The sequence below is a fragment of the Papilio polytes genome, unplaced genomic scaffold (genome assembly GCF_000836215.1).
Source record: "Papilio polytes unplaced genomic scaffold, Ppol_1.0 DF823868.1, whole genome shotgun sequence".
Taxonomy (NCBI): domain Eukaryota; kingdom Metazoa; phylum Arthropoda; class Insecta; order Lepidoptera; family Papilionidae; genus Papilio; species Papilio polytes.
This window is the reverse complement of record NW_013525336.1, coordinates 1901525-1921865: the sequence shown is the minus strand read 5'-3', so window position 1 is coordinate 1921865 and position 20341 is coordinate 1901525. Positions and strand designations below refer to the sequence as shown.

General features: G+C 30.3%; 3 protein-coding genes across 3 annotated transcripts in view; 2 read left to right on the top strand and 1 right to left on the bottom strand.

Annotated features, from left to right (window-relative positions):
• Nucleotides 1-5390, top strand: part of LOC106103105 (zinc finger protein ubi-d4-like) — a 17220-nt gene extending 11830 nt beyond the window's left edge. Inside the window, exons 9-11 of the mRNA XM_013282770.1 lie at nt 2800-2912; nt 4061-4200; nt 5193-5390. Coding sequence (XP_013138224.1) covers nt 2800-2912; nt 4061-4192 — 245 coding nt within the window. The 3' untranslated portion in view covers nt 4193-4200; nt 5193-5390. The remainder of the gene's footprint in view (nt 1-2799; nt 2913-4060; nt 4201-5192) is intronic.
• Nucleotides 5391-9156: 3766 nt separating this feature from the next.
• LOC106103187 (uncharacterized protein PFB0765w-like) lies at nt 9157-18992 on the bottom strand. The gene is made up of 14 exons (XM_013282874.1): nt 18834-18992; nt 18553-18756; nt 18109-18302; nt 17257-17458; nt 16861-16959; nt 16077-16243; nt 15437-15611; nt 15002-15070; nt 14742-14793; nt 14093-14166; nt 10432-13546; nt 10101-10194; nt 9567-9674; nt 9157-9370 (listed from the first exon to the last, which is right to left on the bottom strand). Exons 1-14 carry the CDS (start codon nt 18984-18986, stop codon nt 9217-9219), a joined length of 4860 nt encoding a protein of 1619 aa, XP_013138328.1. The 5' UTR covers nt 18987-18992; the 3' UTR covers nt 9157-9216.
• A 536-nt stretch (nt 18993-19528) lies between these two features.
• LOC106103104 (ceramide glucosyltransferase) overlaps nt 19529-20341 on the top strand; it is an 11252-nt gene continuing 10439 nt past the window's right edge. Inside the window, exon 1 of the mRNA XM_013282769.1 lies at nt 19529-20335. Within this exon, the coding sequence (XP_013138223.1) occupies nt 19813-20335 (523 nt within the window). The 5' untranslated portion in view covers nt 19529-19812. The remainder of the gene's footprint in view (nt 20336-20341) is intronic.

The following is a 20341-nucleotide window of genomic DNA, read 5'->3' as shown; positions in this document are numbered from 1 at the left end:
TAGATATATGTATAAGTATTTTTTTGTGCGATTGTATCGACTTTGTCACTCTTTTACGAATATATCTTTACTGTTGTTTATATTTGAATATGTGGCATATATTTAAATTTTATTGTTCTTTATACTTTAAAATTAAAAAATCCTATTGATTGCCAAAAAATTTAAAAAAAAGGTTTAGACTAAATTTTAAATAATTATTAAAAAGTTAATAATTCATTAGTAAAAATTTAATAAAATTGTTGCTTATATTGATTGCCAAAAAAATATAATATTGTGTTATGTTTTTTATCTTCCCTATTATAGGAATGTGCCTTCGATTTTTAACATGTTTTTAATTCCTGATAAGTTTTAAAAGGTTGGTGAATGGTGATCAAATCTACCAATATTTATAAAAAATAAAATGCTAGCAATAATTTTTTTGTAACTATTTCAGCAATAATATCTTATTTACATAGGGAAATTTAAAAACATTTTATTACAACTAAATGGGTTTATAGCATTACAATATTAATTGTATAGTTTCATAATTGAACAAAAATGTTACATTTTTTTTGATAATATATTTTTTTAAATGTTGATTTTCCATATGATAAAATTTAATACATAACGTTTTTATCCGTTTTAATAGTTTAACGTATTGATGGTGTATGTTTTTGTACAGTCACCTTCGCTTGCGGTATTTCAATTACATAATCACTATCTTCAAATATCTTGGCCATAAAGAAGATTTTTTTAACAGCGGATCGAATAGCCAAAGAAATTAATAAGGGCAATGCTTTGGGCTTGCCCCAAAAATATACTCTTGACAATTCACTTAGGTCAAACGTATTGATTTCTAAGTTTTTTTATAAACAAAGGTATGATTTTGCACAAATCCATCCATAGTCGAAATCTACAATGTGACTTCTTCGACTCCAAACGGTTTTTGTAATTCGAACACTACCAGCGAAGGTGACTGTACTTCAATACCTAGGTTTTTTAAGTCTAGTCAATATACGCCAAATTCATGGTATGTTTTTTTTGGTAACAATAATTTTTGATTTAAATTTGTTAAAGTTCCTCCGTTTTTTCATATGTCATATGTACAGTCGGTTACATAATTGTTAAATTCTTTGATGTTTTTTATAAAAAAAATTTACTCTGTGTAATTTCGAAAATATCTAAAGCACATATCTCTTTGAAGCAATATTAATTGTTAAAGTGGAGCTTGCAAAGTGCCTTTACGTTTTGTGTACCGTGATGTTTCACAAGAAACCTATCCCAAAGATAAATTAGGTCTCGATTTTTAATAATATATTTGATAGACTTTTTTATAAAAATAACTTAATAAAAAATATTAAAATATAATTTCAATTGGAATGAGACAGTTTTGTTTCGTTTTTTAATTCGAAAAAAAAATTGTTGCTATTTTTTTTTCAAAGGAGCGAAAGATTTTTTGTAAAAGTCTATCGAATATTGTTTTTGATACTAAATTTTAAGTTACAAAGACTAAGTTTTATTGAAATTCAATCATTCCTATAATATATTGTTTGTTTTTAGTTTTTTATTTTAAGTTTAACATATGCTTAAGTTTTAATTGTGTTATGTTTAAAATATGTTTAAATGATGACAATTCGAAATATATATACTAGTATTAGTTACCAATATATACTTTGGTGTTAAAATATATACATAGATATATTTAATGGCATATTAAAGAGATTCTGGTTGGTTAATATTTTACCCAGTTTTTGAAATGGCAAATTGTCTTATATGTTTGAAGAAATGTTAAACTATAGAATATTTCATTATTTCCATATATTTTTGTTGTTTTAAAATTAATATTTTAATTACTCTACGGCGTGTATATTATTTACTTAAATTAATAATGTTTATATATTAGAGTTTTAGGAAGTTTAGAGACAGATATATTGACGTTAAATTTATATATACTATATGTTTTAGTGTTCCAAATATTCCAAAGTATCAAGATATAGTACGGAAGTGCATTGTAGAAAAATCCAAAGATATGTTTTTGTTTGCAAGTATAGTCTGGAAAAATATCTTTAAACATGGAAGTTCGCCATTTCGGCGAAACATTAAAATAGACATGAAAATTTCTGAAGTTATTATGATAATGGTTTTTGTTTTAATTATTTTTGAAAATTATGTTATTGATGTTTTTGCAGACTGTACGCATAGTATAAGGCCGGTTATGACTTGTTTTGTACACGGTGTAATATTTTTTTTCCTATATAAATATTAAAGTTGAAACACTTTGGCGTTTTTTTATTGTAGTGTGCTGAAGAATAGTGAAATGGTGCACTTCCTAGTATAATTGATACTTTGTTAAAAAATTAACTTGTGAATGTTTTTTTTTTCTAATTATGTTTATTTATTTTCACTATTGTTCGGCACATGATCCCTTTACGGTGTTGTTAGTTTTGTGATGTAGATATTTGAGTAATATGGATTCACGTGAAGGTAAGATGTGCCATACAATATGTGAATTATTTCTATGGTATTCATTGAAAATTTAATTTTTTTTAGCATTTTATATTGTACACTTCAGTCCATTTTTTAAATTAAGCATATTAAAGTGTGGTAAATTTTATAATTAACAATTTGGTATGTTGGTAAAAAATACCCGACATTTTTTGTTTTTTTTTTTAAGCAGTGAAAAAATATTAAAAAATGCAAGTTTTTTTGCTATATTATAATTAGGATGTAAAATTAAGACTTAAATAGTTATATTTTCAATGAATATCATATATTAATTAAATTTTAATGTGATACATTTAAAATATATGACATATGCAGGTCACCCGACGTGCCTGCAGTTCACAGTGAACATGATAGTGTCGGTGCGCAAGTACCGGTGGCAATGCATCGAGTGCAAGTGCTGCTCCGTCTGCGGCACCAGCGATAATGATGTTAGTATTATATCAAATACGACTTCACTCATGTGAAATTAACAAAAAAATATAGCCCATTTTACTGACAGATAAATTACCTTTCTAACGGTGAAAGAATTTTTAAAATCGGCCCAGTAGTTTTTGAGTTATTTCAATACATACAAATCTCTCCTATTTATATTTTTTGTAGTGTTGAGTACCCCTGGAATCATAATATCAGGGCTGTACAACTACAACTGTGTATGTTTTGTTTTGTTTAATTAATTAAGACGGCAAACTTTAAGAACCATTCATTAGCATTTATAATATTTGTAAAATATTACTATAACATGTTACACCCCTGTACCATTCCAGAGGTGGTCAACAATTTTTTACGTTTGTAAAGTTCATCCCCATTTAAATAAATGGGAAATATCTATATCTATACTAATATAATAAAACTTAAACACACTACTTCGTGGGGTAAGATGTCAGAAATGACAGCGTATTTATGAATAATTCCCTCTTTAATAAAATGCTATATGTTTTCACGCTGTTAAACTTAAGGGGTAAATAAATTGGAAATAAACCTTGGGAAAAGGAGCATAAAGTCCAAGCTGACAACTTCAAGAAAGCAATATTGCCATGGTTGTCACTTGTGCATTTTTTGACATTGGCAATTGAGAATTTTACAAATGTAAACCATAAAATAAAAAATTTCTAATTTCATGCGGATGAAGCAGCACAGAAACAGCTAGTTAGATAGTAAAATTGTACTTATGAATTGGTAGTGCCCGCTCTAACGTCTTAGCACTGCAGTGCCGGCACGCCCCCAGTAATACCACGACCACACAGAAGACAGCCGTGAAGTGGAAGCAATTCCGTGTTTCGTCTGATGAGTGTGGTGCCGGAGGCCTAATTTAAATCTCTTTTTCTTTACCACCCTTTTCTTATAAGGATAGGATGTGAAGGGAAAGTGGATTTGACGGAGGAGGCGATGCATAGGAAAGGGAAATATCCTCTTTATGTGCTTCTCCTCCTCTGTCGAATAACGGTAGGCAACGCATCTGCAATTACGGATGTCTATGGGCAGCGGTCGCTTCGCCATTTTGGCCATTCAGGTAACTGCTTGCTCGTTTGCCACCTTATGTTATAAAAAAACTTATATTAAATATGTTTATTTCCAGGACCAGTTGTTGTTCTGCGACGACTGCGACCGCGGCTACCACATGTACTGCCTGGCGCCGCCGCTCGACACGCCGCCCGAGGGCTCCTGGTCCTGCGCGCTCTGCATCAATGAGTTCCACACTAAGCGCTGACTTCTCATGTAAGTGCTACCTAGTAGTAGCTTTCGCCCGCCACTTCGTCTGCGTGGGATTAAAAAATTGAGTAGCCTGTGTTCTTCCAGACTTTATAAGTAAATTTTATCGAAATCTGTGCAACCGTTTAGGCTACAAACATCCATCCATCTAATCTTTTGCATTTCTATTATAATATTAGTAAGATTTTTTTTTTAAAGAAGTGAAATATGTAAAACACAGCCACTGGAATTAAATCCTGACGCTATATATATCGTATTTACAGATGCGTTTTCCTATATTTATCCTTAATTCGATGGAGCCTTTTTAGCAAAAAAAAAGTAATGTTACCAACACACTAAAATCAAAATTACACGTACTTTTCGCTAGTTTCATAGTTGTTTTAATTTTGTGGGTGTTCATTGTTGAATGAAGCAAAATAAAATCCCTTTTGATTTTCTATAACTTTGTATTTTTGTTACAAAATGTATGGTACAATTTCTAGCTTTTTTACACTTGCTCCCCTTTCTTTCGAGGTCGGATTCAAAGAGAACGGAAGCGTCGCCATAGATTAGCTTGTAAGATTGTCACAGAGTAAAAAATGCTGGATTTAAACATGGTCTCTGGTTCGAACAGTGGACACTATCGAATTAAGGATCAATAACGCCCAAAAGAAGTTCTACCTATTTTCCCGTAACTCCGTCCGCGTGTAATAAAAAAACATTGTAAGTAGCCTGTGTTCATCCAGACTATCCTCTACATCTATGCCAAATTTCATCAAAATCCGTTCAGCAGTTTAAACTACAAACGCTAACAAACATATATCCATCTAATCTTTCGCATTTATAATATTACTAAGATTAATCTTTTTTGTGCAATTTTTCGATATTAATGTACATTTTTTTAATGTTTCAATTTTTTTTTGGTACTTAAAAAATAAGCTTGTATATTAGTTAATGATTTTTTAAAAAAAATATGAAATTACTTATATATGTTTAAAATAATGTTTATTTAATTACAGACGCGGATTTGAAGCAGCTGACCATTTTACCCAATTGTATAGACTATGTTGCCATATGAAGCATTAAATGGATTCACTATACAAATAACATTTCTCTTACAGATCAAATTAATTACGTATTATAGTAGTTTTCATAGTTAACGCTTGTATATAAAATTTAAATATCAACAAACTGGTCTAATAAAATCGTATATTTTCTAAAATAATCTTGTATGTACGTAATTTTAAAGTAAATGCAACATAAGTTTAAAGTTTAAATCTTAAAATTATAAAACGTACAAACGGAAGCTAATATTAACAATAATAAGGTTAATAAAATCCGCACTCAGAGACATTAAACAATCATTTATTAGACGGAAAAAAAAATCGATAAGAAGGACACAAATTATGACAGACCCTTAGTGGAGATTTAGTATTAAATCTACACTAATAAGAATCATTAGTAAACATTAAAATAATAAATACGGCGATCAGTTTTCTATACATCTTCAACCTTACAAATAAACGAAGTAAAAAATTAAACTTATTTTGCTTATACTAAGTTTATTCCTAAGTTTAACTTTATACCGCGTTTATTTGTAAAGCTACTTGACTTTAAAAAAACAATTAATTCTTCCAACGCGGCACATAAAATGTATATAGGCTTTATTACATTGTTTAAATAAATCATGTTCATATAAAATTTAATTTTTAAAGAACAAATTAGTATTTATAATAAATAAAAAGTCACACTAAAAAAAGATTTAATTATTGTTGTATCCAGGTTCTCTAACTGAGTTTTTTTTTCATTGTTTTTCGAAAGAAACGTGAAAATTGGTATTTTTACAGGAGTTTTATACAATAGCAGGAAATTAAAGCTTCAAGAGTATTGTAAATATCTACCTCTAGTTCAGATCAATGATATGATTTGTACAGTCAGATGCATAAATCTATACTTCTACCTATACTTATTATAATAAAGCGTAAACACACACTTTGTTGCCTAAGATGTCAGCAATTACACCATATTTGAATAATTCTTTCTTTAATAAAAAGCCCTACACTTACGTCACGCTTTAGGCTATATATTTTTACGCTATTAAACTTGAGGGTAAATATTTTAGATAAAAACCCAAATGTGGGAAAGAGACCATAAGTTGCTGCCAACATCAAGAAAGCAAGAATGCCGTTTGTCATGTTATGTCATTATGTCATATATAATATGTATTCATGCTTTGATCTATACCAATATTATAAAGAGGACATATTTGTATTTTTGTATGTATTGAAATAACTCAAAAACTACCAAGTCAATACTAAGCTACATTATCAGTAAGTAACATAGGCTTTTTAATATGTTTTGTCTTCATGCGAACGAAGTCGCGAACAACAACTAGTAATTAATAATGGCAACGAAATCGTGCATTTTTAAAATCAGAAGACATGTTTCTATTATTTTTTTATATGTATACCACAAAAAATGTATTTTTTACTGTTCTTTTGCAGCTGACTGTACTTTATACAAAATAATTACGTCGTTCTTATCAACAATTATATACGTAATTATTAATAATACTGCGTTTTAAGGACTTATAAAGATACCTAAAATTAAATAATAATTCATTCCAATTATTTGAAAAAAAAAATAACAATAGCAGTGATAAAATAAAAAAAAACTATTTTTGTTTTTGCGAATTTTTCTACTTAAAAAGTTACTTTTAATTTTTTATAATTTCTCCTTACTCATACTTAAACATTAAATTTAGTATTTGAATGTTTAGTTTTAATATGAGTGAATTTATTTTTTTAATTTTAGACCAGGACATGAATTTTGTAACAATTAAATTTAAGGTTTGTTTTTAATTTATTTTTTATTCACATGTCATTATTTTTTTGCCTGACAAGGAATAAAAAATCACGATAATTGGTACAAGAAATACAACAGTGGAATTCTACTATGTAGTGTTTTAACACTTGACATTTATGTCAAAGAAATTAAAAGATTACATAGAGAAGACAGTTGACACTTCGTTTGAGACGTTTTTCACATGATCTTACTAACGCTATCTATTGGTATGTCCTCAAAACCACATCTTAATGTAATTTATTGTATTAAAATAATAAAAAAAAAAACATTTTGGACACCAATAATGTTTAGTTTATTTTATAACAAAAATGGATCTTCTATAATTTTCTAAAAAAAATTATTACAAGTCAATACAAGGACACAAGGCACTAAACTTGACAACCTTTCAGAGAAATTTCCGGTTAAAAAAAAATTGTTCACTGCCTTCTCTATATTTTTTAAATGTCTGCAATGTGTTTTTTTATTCCTGGTCAGACACCTTGGTTGTTTGGGCACAGTGTGATACTTTGGAGGGGTTTTGGGTAGATTTAAAAGTACATTGGTACAACCTGTGATCAAAATAGCTGGTTGTGATGCTCTAGTGTGGTTCTGTGCGGTTTTTTATTATTTTTTATATAGATGTAGTTGAGAAAATCCGAATTTTGCTTTAATGTACCGAACAATTTGAGTTAAGATATTTTGAATCAATTCGTAATAATGATAAGGTTCAAATTTCAATAAACAATTATAGTATGCTTTGAGTCGTTATTAACTCAGGCAGTCTCTTATTATAGATTTAATTTAATCTGCACTAATAGACTGCTTCAGTAATCTTGAAAAAATCCGTATTCAATTTTGAAATAAATCATGAATCGGTAATTTTGAAAGGTTTTTTAATGTTAGTCAAACATTGAAAATTAAGTTACGTTCATGACAACTTAGAGGTCAAGTGCGATTTCTTATTGTAAGCTATGTAAATACGTTTTACACTTAAATAAGTACTTTGTATTTGCTATATTCATTGTAACTCGCCCGCTCTTTCCATGAGAATGTAAAATAGATAACATACAGTATGTGTCATAAGTGTGGTGAAGTTAATAAATATTGAAAATTATACATAGTGTTTTATTTTTACATTTTTATGATAAAAACTAGCTTTTGTCCGCTAGTCTAACCGCGAGGATTTAAAAAAAAAAGTAAGTAGCCTTGCACTTTGCACCATACCTATGCTAAAGATCGAAATCCATTCAACAGATTACGCTACAAACTGACAGGTCCATCCATTCATCCACCTAAACTTTCGCATTTCGTAGCTAAAATGGAATAATGGCAGTATTCAACATGTACATTTTTTCAAGAAGAGCATTTAAATTTTTGTTTTTAAAATAATTTTATAATGTTAGAAGTATTAAATAATAATAAGATAAAAAAAAAAATTTCAACTAAGCTCGTTAAAAAAAATGATAATTTTAAGTAATGCTATTTTTCTATTTTATAATAATGAAATGTTGAGGTACACCGGTATAGGTAGACGTAGAAAGAGATGAATGTATTGCGTGAAAGGAGACATGATCAAGGGAGTGATAAGATGACGTATGATAGAGTTATTTGTAGGATGAAAACCCTACGCCAATAGGATAAGGTAGGGAAGATGAAAAAAACAAAAGGCCCAATATTTATAAGATATTTATTTTCCTTAAACTTATTAAACTTAACAAAAAAATTATATTTTGAAAACAACGTTATAATAAAGTCAAATCAAACAAAACATAACGAATTGTGAATTTAGACTCCAGTTAAACTTGTTATGATTGTTTTTTTTTTATAAAAATATAACAGGATGTAATTACACATGCAAGTAACTGTCACATACCAGTAACTGGCATGCCAGCTATATCTATTATTAATATAACATAAAAGATTCACTAAACAAATATTTGCTAAAAGTTAAGTAGATTTGATTTTTTTCAACATCCTAGACTTAAATATTCAATTATTAATAGTGAAAAAATTGCATTTGTAATTGAGAAATATAAATAAGAATCAAGTTCACACAAGTAAATAATTAGAAATAAAGAAAAAAATCTATTTGTATCAACTTTTTAACATTTGCTTAAAAATTAACGTTAGAAATAGCGCTTGGCGACGCCTATGTTTCTACGTTTTAATACAAGTTTAGACAATGTGAACATCATCGTCTCACTTGTTCTTCTTCGCGTTAAAATCGACAACAGCCTGAACATCTTCTTTAAGAATTTGAACCATCGCTATCTTCTGTTTCCTATCTTCTGTGATCACATCTCTCATTTTACTTTTCATATCTTCGAATATTTCATCTGACATTTCTTGCAACCTGTTAGTCATTAATTGAGAAATTGTAAAAAATAAAAAAAAAACAATTTTTTTAAATTCATCAAAATCCATCAAAAAAACATTGAAAGACTCATTCATCTATTAAGTCTTCCCATTTCCATGAAATGTTGATAGAAAATGATATTAAAATTTAATATCATTTTCTATAAACAGGGAATTTATTTCTCTGACTGTACCTTTTGAACTTATGATTGAGATCGTTCAGCACCTCCTCGTACACCTCGTGGTGTATCCGCTTTAGCTCGCTGAATCGCTTCTGAGTCTCCAAAAATGTGTTTATGAATCTAAAACGAAATTAAAAAACGTTTAAACGTAACTTGTGGAATCAGTTTCGCAAACATCGATACACTCTTATATCTTTTACAAACCCTCAACTTTCCAATACCTTTTCTGACCATCACCTTTTATAATCTCTCACCTTTAAACCATCACCTGTAACAACACTCAACTTTTACAAATCATCACTTTCTGCAAACACTCAACTTTTACAAACTCTCAACTTCTATAAACCAACACTTTTTGCAAACACTCAACTTTTACAAACACACAAATTTTACAAACAGTAACCTTTTACACACACTCAACTTTTACTACACCTCTATTTTAACACATTCACAAATATTACCACTAATAAATAATTTACTACTCCCACCTTTTAGCACCCCACACCTGTAACCAGCCCTTCAAATGTTACAAACATACAATATTACCTTCTATCAGTGTTGTGATGTATTTCTGCGAGCGTTGTGTCCAACTTCTCTAAAATACATCGAACATTGTCATCGTGGGTGTGCTTTATTCCAGCTGGGGAAGTTTTCACAGGAATTACAACAAAAAACCTCAACTGTGGTACAAGTAAGTACTCTATTTATTTAGAAAATTTTTTCTAACAAAAGTTATAAAAATAAAGACATAAATGGAGTAACTGAGGCAAAACATACATGGTGTTCAAAACATCTCTTTTTTTTAAACATTTTTATCCCTATTTGGTAAAATTTACGTATTATTTAACTAGTATTACTAACTAATAAAAATATTTACCTGTGCTAGTGCTGGGCAAGCTTTCTATCCAATTATTGATATTAGAATACGAAATATTTGTTGAACTTTGCACTGGACTATTAGACTGAACGGATTCTATTTTTCTTTTTTTATTAGTTTCGACTAATTCAGAAGGTTTTCTCTTAACAATTCTATTTATTGAATCTCTCGAAGATTCTCGCTTTGAACTATCAGAGTTTTGTGATGTTTTATTTGCTGTTGATTTTGTATCTTTATTCGATTTTGATTTGTAAAATAAATTTCTTATTTTTTTAACATCATCCGATTCTATAGAATTGCTTTGTGATTTACGTTTCGTTGGTTCTTCGTGAAATAATCTTATTGGAGATATTTGTGATTTGCGAGATGTGTTTTTATTCAAATTGTTAGATATCCTAGTTGATTTTTTATCAGATTTATTGGAGACAGTAGTACGTTTGCCCAATAATTCATCGACAGTATGATTAGAGCTACTTTCTGAATCACGAGGTGATGGTAGATATCTAATATAATCATCAGAAATTGTTTTCATAATCTTTGAGGGAGATTTCTTATTAACGCTTTCGGTAGTATTTCGATAGCTTTTTCTAGATGAATTCATCTGATCATCGATTACTTCGTTTTGTAGTTGCAAATAAAGATCTTTTATGGATTCGTTTTCATCTTCCAATCCGAGATTTCTCGGTTCGATAGTTTTATTTAAAATGTCCCGATCTGGTGGTAAATCGTTACAGCACAGTTCGAAGTCTCCATGTGCGGTTATAGGGCATATCCCAACTGTGTTAATAGATTTTTCAGAGTTAGAATCCGCTGAAATATCTATAACATATCTTGTTGGATCGATCTCATCTCTTCGTTTATTCTTCTTATTGTTCTTCTTAATAGATTTCTTTACGACGGTAATCTTCTTAGTGGGCGATTGTTTATTCCGAGAACGTAATATTCTCGAAGATTGTGAATCTTGAGAATTATGATGAATTTCAGCAAAATGTTCCATCACTTGGAAGCCACAATCGCTCGTTTGATCCAAATCCTTCAATAAATTATGCGTTGTATTCGTATTTTCGAATCTTCCAGGACTGTCAACATACATTTCTTTAATTTTTTCCAATCTCTTGGGTGAAGCGGATACATTAGCTACATTCTTATTAGGGATTGTTTCCACTGTTAATCCTGGTAAAGGACTTAACGTTGTATCCAACTTTTCTTTACTTTTTATGTAATTGGTAATTTTATTAATATTTGTCCTTTTATTTTTCAAGGGAGAATTTTTATTTTTGTCTAATTTAATATTAGCCTTTCTGTTACTTGTTTTGTATTTAGATTTACCTTCTTCTATAACATCCATTTCATGTTCTGTATTTATGTTTGGTTCGGGTTCCTTAGTGATATTTCTTGGTGATCTTCTAAATTCGAAAGACGTATCCAGTACTTCCTGAAGTGCTTCTCTCATTCTTTCATCTATGAGTGGTATTTCCTTCTTAATAGTTAGTTTTGGTTTAGCATTTTTTCTTGAATATGTCTTTTTCTTATTATTCTGATTAGATTTCTTTTCTAGGGCACTTCTTTTAGGAGACAATTTCTTCATTTTAGTGGTTTTAAAATTATCATCTTCACTGTCGCTCGAGAAATTGTAAACATTAGCATTATTTGATGTATTACTTTTGTTGACTAGTGTTATATTTTGATTGGTTTCAATATTGCTTTTAAGCGTGTCAAATATGACATTCATCTTTTGAGTTTTTGGAGACAGAAAAACTTCTCGTATTTCCTTTGGTTGTTTAGTTCTTAATTTCTTTCTGTATTCATTGCGTTCTTTTTCTATTTCCTTGTAAGAAGATAATGCTCTTGTTTTATATGTCTTTAAGCTAGTAGTAATATTACGTATGTCATCATTCTGATCACTTTTATCATCAAATACTTCGTCTTTGGGTGAGTACAATTTACGTTTATTTCGTAAAGTACGTTTAGTTTTTTTATTATTTTCTTCTAAGTTCGTATTCGAAACGGAAACAGGACTGAAATTCGTATCCTTTGCAGTTTCTACTTTCTGTGCTATTGGGGAAGTTTCATTTTTTACTTTCGTCTTTCTTTGATTTTTCTTTGCATTAACCTTTTTGGTATTTTTAAATTTTAATGTTATATTTTTAATTGTTTTAGCAACCTTAACTGCAGGACTTTTGAAATCTCCATCTTTAGTATTTTCATTATGTTCCTCTAAATTCTCTTGAATAGAGTCTTTAATTACATTTGATGTATCATGTAAATTATCACATTTTTCAAACTCAGTACATATTGTATCTATAATATATTTCAAGCAATTTTCAACGTTCAAGTCTATATCAGATTCAATCATATTAACACTCTCTGTGCGAGGATTTTGTGGGTTTTCTTCACTCGACTCTGATTCCGTCTCGTTATGTTTCTTCGCTAACGAAGGATTTATTTCCTCAACAACAGGATTATTAGAGAAATGTTGTGAAAAGAATTCTTCTACCTTATCATTAGAAACTTTAACGGGATATATTTCAGTTTCATTCATTACGAATTTCTCTTTAATATTTCTTTTATGGTAAATTGTACTAAACTGAGTGCCTTCGATTTCTTCTGATGTCGAATTACTTATTACTGTGCAAGATTTTCTTTTATTTGATATTTCATTGGTAATTTCTTTTAAAACAGGTTTATCTGGTACATTATCCTGTAAATTAGCATTATTTTCGTCAGCGCCAACATTTTTGGCATTCAAAGCTTCTTGTATTAAATCTTCTATGATATTTTCTGGATTTCTATTTCTAGGTAATCTTTCTAGAGTATCATTTATCACGGATTCGTCTGCAGAACCGATTGTAGCTACGAATAGACAGCTAACACTATTTTCTTCGTCAGTTATAGCTGGTGATTTCGTTTTTTTGTTCTCATTTACTTTGGTTTCAGTTTTTTTCGCTTGAAGAAAAGTATTCTTCTGACATACACCAAAAGATTTAAATCTAAACGTGCTATTGCTGACACAACTGTCTTCTGACAATTCAGTGATTGTTGACAAAGCGGGACAAATCTTCGTACGATTACGTTGTATATCATAAAACGGCAATTCCTTTAATTTCTCGTGAAGCTGTAATTAATAAATATTTTATCAGTTGTAAAAAAAAACTATTGAAAATAAATCTACATATTAGTTACGGACATGAGTTACTTTCTAGTTGTATACTTAACTATTTTTAAAATATATGTTAACTAGCTATATCTCATTCTCTTAAAAAAAATAAAAACATGATCCTCATCGAAAACTTCCGGTATATTCTTTAATATATCTATTTTTTATGTCATCAGTTTTTAGTATATCTGTTTTAATTAATTATTCAATACTAGCTTTCGCCCGCGACTCCGTCCGCGTGGAAGTATAAAAAAAGTAAGTAGGCTATGTGTTCTTCCAGACTATCCTCTAAATGCCAAATTTCATTGAGATCCGTTCAGCCGTTTAGGCTACAAACTCTAACAAACATCCATCTATCTGAACTTTCGTATTTATAATATTAGTATGAAGTATGATATGATTTGGTGCCTATTTTCGCCGAAAATCTCGTATACAAGAAGTTGGAACCGTTTAGTGTTTACATTTTTATGATTTTTTCACAAATTAGTACCCATTATTATTTACCTGTGCCAATGACGTGGTCGATGTCGATGACGTCAATGATGATGAACCAATAGCCTTTGACTTAACAACGTATCCTATAAAAAAAGTACATAATAATATGCGAATAAAAAAAAATACTATGCCTAATTCCATTTTATATATCTGACAGATAATAAAAGGCTAAAAAACTTTATGATAATATTAAAGATTGTTTTACTTAAAAAAAATCAACTTATTCAAGAAAGCATATTATGAAAGTTGACATATTGTTAAAAAGTATTTCAAGAGGTTTGCGGGCCTTATTTTGTCAGCCCTGTACTAATCTTTAATACGCCTACAAAATCCTATTCCTCGAATATTTCAGATATGAATTACTAAGGAATAAAAAGTATGAAATTACTGTGAAAATATTAATTTTTAAACTATAGTTTTTAGTATTCGACTTGGCACGTTAATAACAAGAATACTCTTTGAAACCACGTGCCAACTTTCTTCACTTATTATTTCATGCTTTTTGGTACTAATCAAGTATTTTTTCAAGCAATATTTTTATTTAAATCCAACTGTATTTCGAAATAAAAGATTATATATATATAATATTTGAACAAAAAGATTATTGTACATTCATAACTTTATATAATATAGTTGTATATAAATAGATATACTTTACCTGTTTTTGTTTTATTACGTTCTTGTGGAATTGAGAATGTCGTATCTTCCTCCTAAACACAATCACAGAAGCATTATCATATTTTTAACTACCCTCAAATATTACATTACGACAAATTGACATTAGAAATTAATTTTGTTTTTAAATAACTTATTATAAAAAAGTACCTACTTTGTTTTTTTTTACAAAAATTCATTTATTACCAAAAATTCATAATAATTTTAAATGCAATATTGTTAATTGTTTTTATAAGCACTTACAGATATATCTTGACGAATAATTTCCTTTTGCGGGGATACGGAAATTCCATTTTCAATGTCAAAAAGTACCTATATTTAGACAAAAAAAATTGTTTGGATTTTGTTTTTAAAGTTGTAATCACAGACTTATTAAGAATAGACATTTTTTAACATCAATTTAAACACAAAAATAAATCCATAGACAATAAACGACTGTGACATTTGACATCTGTATACAATTTTTAAAAAAATATTAAATTCGACTATTAATATAATAAATTCGGAAGTATGTATGGACGTTTATTAGATTTTGTAGCCTAAACAGCTGAAAGGATCTTAACAAATTATCACAGATGTAGAATATAATCTGGAATAACACAGACTATTAACTATTTTTTTTTAATTCCGCGAGAACAGTCACGGACGAAAGCTAGTAAATACATAAATGAAGTATACCTGATATTTATCAGCAAAAATCCTTCGTAATGCTGAATCAACTTTGCCTATGTCGCATTTAGAACTAATTATAATATTTATTTCGTTGCAGTTTTCATTATTTAGGCTGACTGCAGACGGTATCAAATGTGCCGGGTTTAATGTTTTTACGAAAATAGATATTTCATCACCTAGTCTGTAATTATTACATATTTATATAAGCCCTTTTCTCTTAGAGAATTGTAAAATCTTACTTATACAAACCTGATCCCGTGTGCTTTTAACTGTATGAAATTGTAAAAAAACTTTATTTATTATTTACTTATATAACTAATAGTTAAAATTGCAAATGTCAAAATTCAAATGCACAAATGACAGTCTTTGCTATTGGCTAACAATTACCGTCACCATGGCAATCTTTGCTGCTATTTGGCTTGTACTTTGTCCCTTTCTCGCATTACATTTATTCCAATTTATTCACCCCCTAAATGAAAAAGCGTGAAAACATATATATAGCGTGTCTTAAGCGTAAGGCTTTTTATAAAAATCTGTATTATTTAAAATTATGCTGTGATTGCTGACGTCATACGTCTCAAAATAGTTTTATTATATTAGTATAGATAAAGATAAAGATAGATGTAGTTTATTAAAGTTCTCTTACTTTCGTAACTTAATAACATCAGTATTAAGTTGGTAAATAACTAGTGCTTCGCACGCGTCTTGCTGCGGTTCGCAGCGCAGCGCGCGCAGCACACGCGGCTCTAACATCAACGACAGGCATTCAGTGCTCGTATTCAAATCTAGCCAATTGTTGAATTTCTCTGAACCCTAAAAGCGGTATAAAGATTCTAGTAATCAACGCTTTTTTATTGATTTATTTTGTTTGTTGATAGCACTGCCTTAAAATCTTTGCAACTTCGTCACCAAGATACATGGAGATATTGGGAGGTTAGGGAACAGTTAGGGGGTAGCAAAAGGGTTAGGGTAAAGGGGGCAGTCTAAGACTCCAAAAAATCAAAATAAATATAAATGTACAAATAGAACTATATATTTGGTAACTGCCTTCTCTAGATCAAAGCCACGTGTATGCGTAATTCAATACTTCGGATCCTTTTCCTTAGTTTCCTTACACAAAACCCAACTATAATGCCCGGTCCATACTTGGCCAGGACAGTTGCGACAGACATAGATTGTATGGAGGCACTGGCGCCAGTTAGCGTTCACACTGCGCCAGTTGACTGACAGTCCTATTGTGCGCTGCAAAACTGTACTGAACAAGTGTGTGAAATAAATCGTATTTCAGATTTTTTAATTTCTTTACAGAACTTTTTTTTAACCGACATCCCAAAAGAAAAATATAAATTCGTTGATGTTTTTTTTTTCTTAGATTTCAATTCTTATTTAAGAAACTAATAAAATGTATGTAAAAACTTGAAATAACTCACCGTAATGACAGCAATATGTCCGATTTTTAATTTCTTGCAAACAACCGAAGTTACCAGATCGTTGCGAGAGTTGTGCGCGTTCAGAAAGTCCCTTGTATCCTAAAGTAAATGAAACCAGTCAAAAAATTTTTAACCAAAGAAAAATTGTTCAACAGAAATATTCAAAATTAAACCATAAATACAATAATCTCTTTATAAAATCTTTATTACATATATGAAGACAATATCGTTGCAGAAAAATAAATTTAATGTTTCGAACAAGTATAGTCCTATTCAAACTTTATAATATCTCGAAACGTACAAGACGCTACGCAAAACAAAATCTACAGACATGTTGATTAGAACAAGAACGCGTGGCTAAACTCGAATCGTAATAAATTTTGAATCCCTTAATACCTGAAAAAAATCCTTCCAAGGCCTCTCAACAAATAAAGTCACAGTCTCTTTATCATATAAGTGGTTGGGGAACCATTTTATTGCCGCATCTTTTCTCACTTCCTGCACATATCTTGGTAACAACCAGCGGAGTAATGTTTCCATTATGCTGTACTGGACAGCGGCATCACCACACGATGATAATAAACTTGCAAGTTTTATACTTTAAAAAAAAACATACAGACGAATTGAGTACCTCCTTCTTTTGGGAAGTCGGTCAAAAATAAATAAAAACCTGTATATGAGTATCCATTGGACAATAGAAAAAGGTTATTAGTAGCTTTCGCAGGCGGATCCGTCCGCAAAATTATAAAAAAAAAACAAAAGCAAGCCTATGTGTTCTTCCACACTATCCTCTAAATCTGTGCTAAATTTCATCCAGATCCGTTAAGCCGTTTTGGCTAACTCCAACGAACATCCATCCATCTAAACTTTCGCATTTATAATATTAGTAAGAAGTAAGATAAGAAGTAAGGTACGATTTACAAAGTAAGATAGCTAGAAGTAAAACAAAGGAACAAGGCTGTACATAGAGTCGGATTTGTGGTAGATCAGTAATGTTAAAGGTAAGGTGGTACAAATATTTGCCCTTGAAGTACGGGCCAAGGTCAGGTTAAAAAAGGTGATTCCCCTTCACATGTAATAAACTGATATGTTCGGAAAAGTTTAGATACCCATGGCTATATTTTTTTTCTCTCAAACTATGAACAAATAATTTAATAATAAGTTATTTTACCTTTAAATATTTTTAAAAGAAGGCCAAATTCCCTTCCCCTAGCTATGGCCCTAACCAACTATTATAAACAAACTTACAAATAGATTTCAAGTTGTTGCCTTAACGCGATACGTATTTCCCTGCTGCAAGCGACGTTACACGCATTCAAAGCTGAAAGGATCTTATATCGCTGGTTGATATCGGGTTTTGTATGGGTAGCCAGTTCTAGTAGACACTCCGCGGTCTTCATTATAATTACATCATTAAGATTATTCTCTTTTAGTCCTAATTCCTGCAACATATTTAAATATTGTAATGTGAAAAATGTTGACTATATAAGACTATTAGAACTGATCCTACGGGGTAAAGTTGCAATCAATAGTAAAGAGTCGGTAAGATGGGACCCACCTAAAAATTGTCTTACTTTTTATGCCTATGGCGCGAAAAGATCGAATTGATACTTATCTATGGTATCAAAAAGTGTAGTTATCATTTCACATTCAACTATGTTGTTGTTATGTAAAAAAAATTATAATAAATACCTGTACAAACTTCAGTATCGATTTCAAAAAAGGCCACCAGTTGTTACTATGCATAATCAGATGCTTGCGCAGAGCATTTAACCAGTACTGTAGAACTAAAATTAACTCTTTTCCTAGTAAATCCCATGCTTTTGATGGCGGATTTAGCAACAAAAGATGAAAGATTTTAGTTGCAGCACCGTTCTCATCATATTTATTGAAATACTAAAACACGCAAGGAAAGCAGTTTTTAGTTTTAATTGCAAAAGGTATTTGCATCATGCACATTATTTAAGTTTTACCTCAATTTCAAATGATTTTATTTTGTTTAATGCTTGTATTGTTGTCATGTTCAATTCTATTTTAGAACTTGCAAAATTAGAGACAAAATACTGAGATTTTTGCATATACTCGTTTAAATTAGTTACTGTTTTAAAATCCTCAATCACTTCCATTTTGAATTAGAAAAATTGAAAAACCACAATATTGAATTTAAATTTTTTGTTAAAAGCGGGAACATCGCTGACGCGAGATAGATAATAAAAATACAGATCATAAAAGAACCAAAGATAATGAAAAATAGAATATAGAGTGTGCTATGCTATTATTGCCATAAGTAAACACTTTACTTATTTTAGTAGGATGCTATGGAAGAATGTATTTTATTAATAAAAACATAGTTTAGGGACAACGACTTAGGCGTATTTTAAGAAAGACTTTGATCTATAAAATTTAAAAGATTCCTAATAAGTGTTTTTTTAGTAATCTAAACAACAATTTGAAAGTTTATTCTTGTCACAATAATTTCTATAAACTTCAAAATTCTCATAATCCGCTGTAAACTTTAGTAACCTTAAATTTTTGTAACATAACTAACAATGTAACAAACGAACGTTTGCAAGAACTAAAATAATACCAAATGCTTGGTTTGTTTGTAGGGATTTTGGTAACATTTTTAATTTACAACATGTCAACATTGACATTCGTTGGATTGACGGCAAATTGTCGAGGATTGGTTGTCCTTGTGTTGTGCTGTATGAAATGAACAGTTTGTCGTAAAATACAATCGTGAATTCGTGATAAAAGCGATCGCAAAGTGTTCTGGTGATAAAAATGACGCGATAATATCCAGTGAATCATTACATTCAGTTATTTTACTTCGGCTATCTTGTTCTACATTAGTTAAGTGTTATGATATGATCATAGCGCACGGTTCGGTCTCCTCAAAGCAGTCGATATTATGTGGCCCGCAAGCCAAAGCGACATAAAAGCTTTTCAATTATGATCCCCATGGTGTATACAGTATATGGTTTTGCCATATTTTTTATAATAGCTTGGGTGTGTCTGTGGTTAATTCACATAATGGCTTTATCGTATTCTAAATGGAAATTACACAGAACAGTAGACCGGTCGCCTCCAGAACAACCATATCCAGGAGTTTCAATACTAAAGCCTTTGACTGGTGTGGATCCCAATTTATTTTCTAACTTGGAAACATTCTTCACCCTCGATTACCCAACCTACGAAGTCTTATTTTGTGTGGAGAGTGAACATGATCCTGCCGTAATGTTGGTGAACAGTCTTTTACACAAGTATCCACATATTGAAGCGCGGCTTTTCATCGGCGGGATGTGCGTCGGGGTTAATCCCAAAATCAACAACATGCAACCGGCATATTTGGCGGCAAAATATCCCATGATTTTAATAAGCGATGCTGGAATTCGAATGCGGGAGGACACTCTGCTCGATATGGTACAACATATGCGAGAAGATGTTGCGATCGTACACCAAATGCCGTTCGTGTGCGACG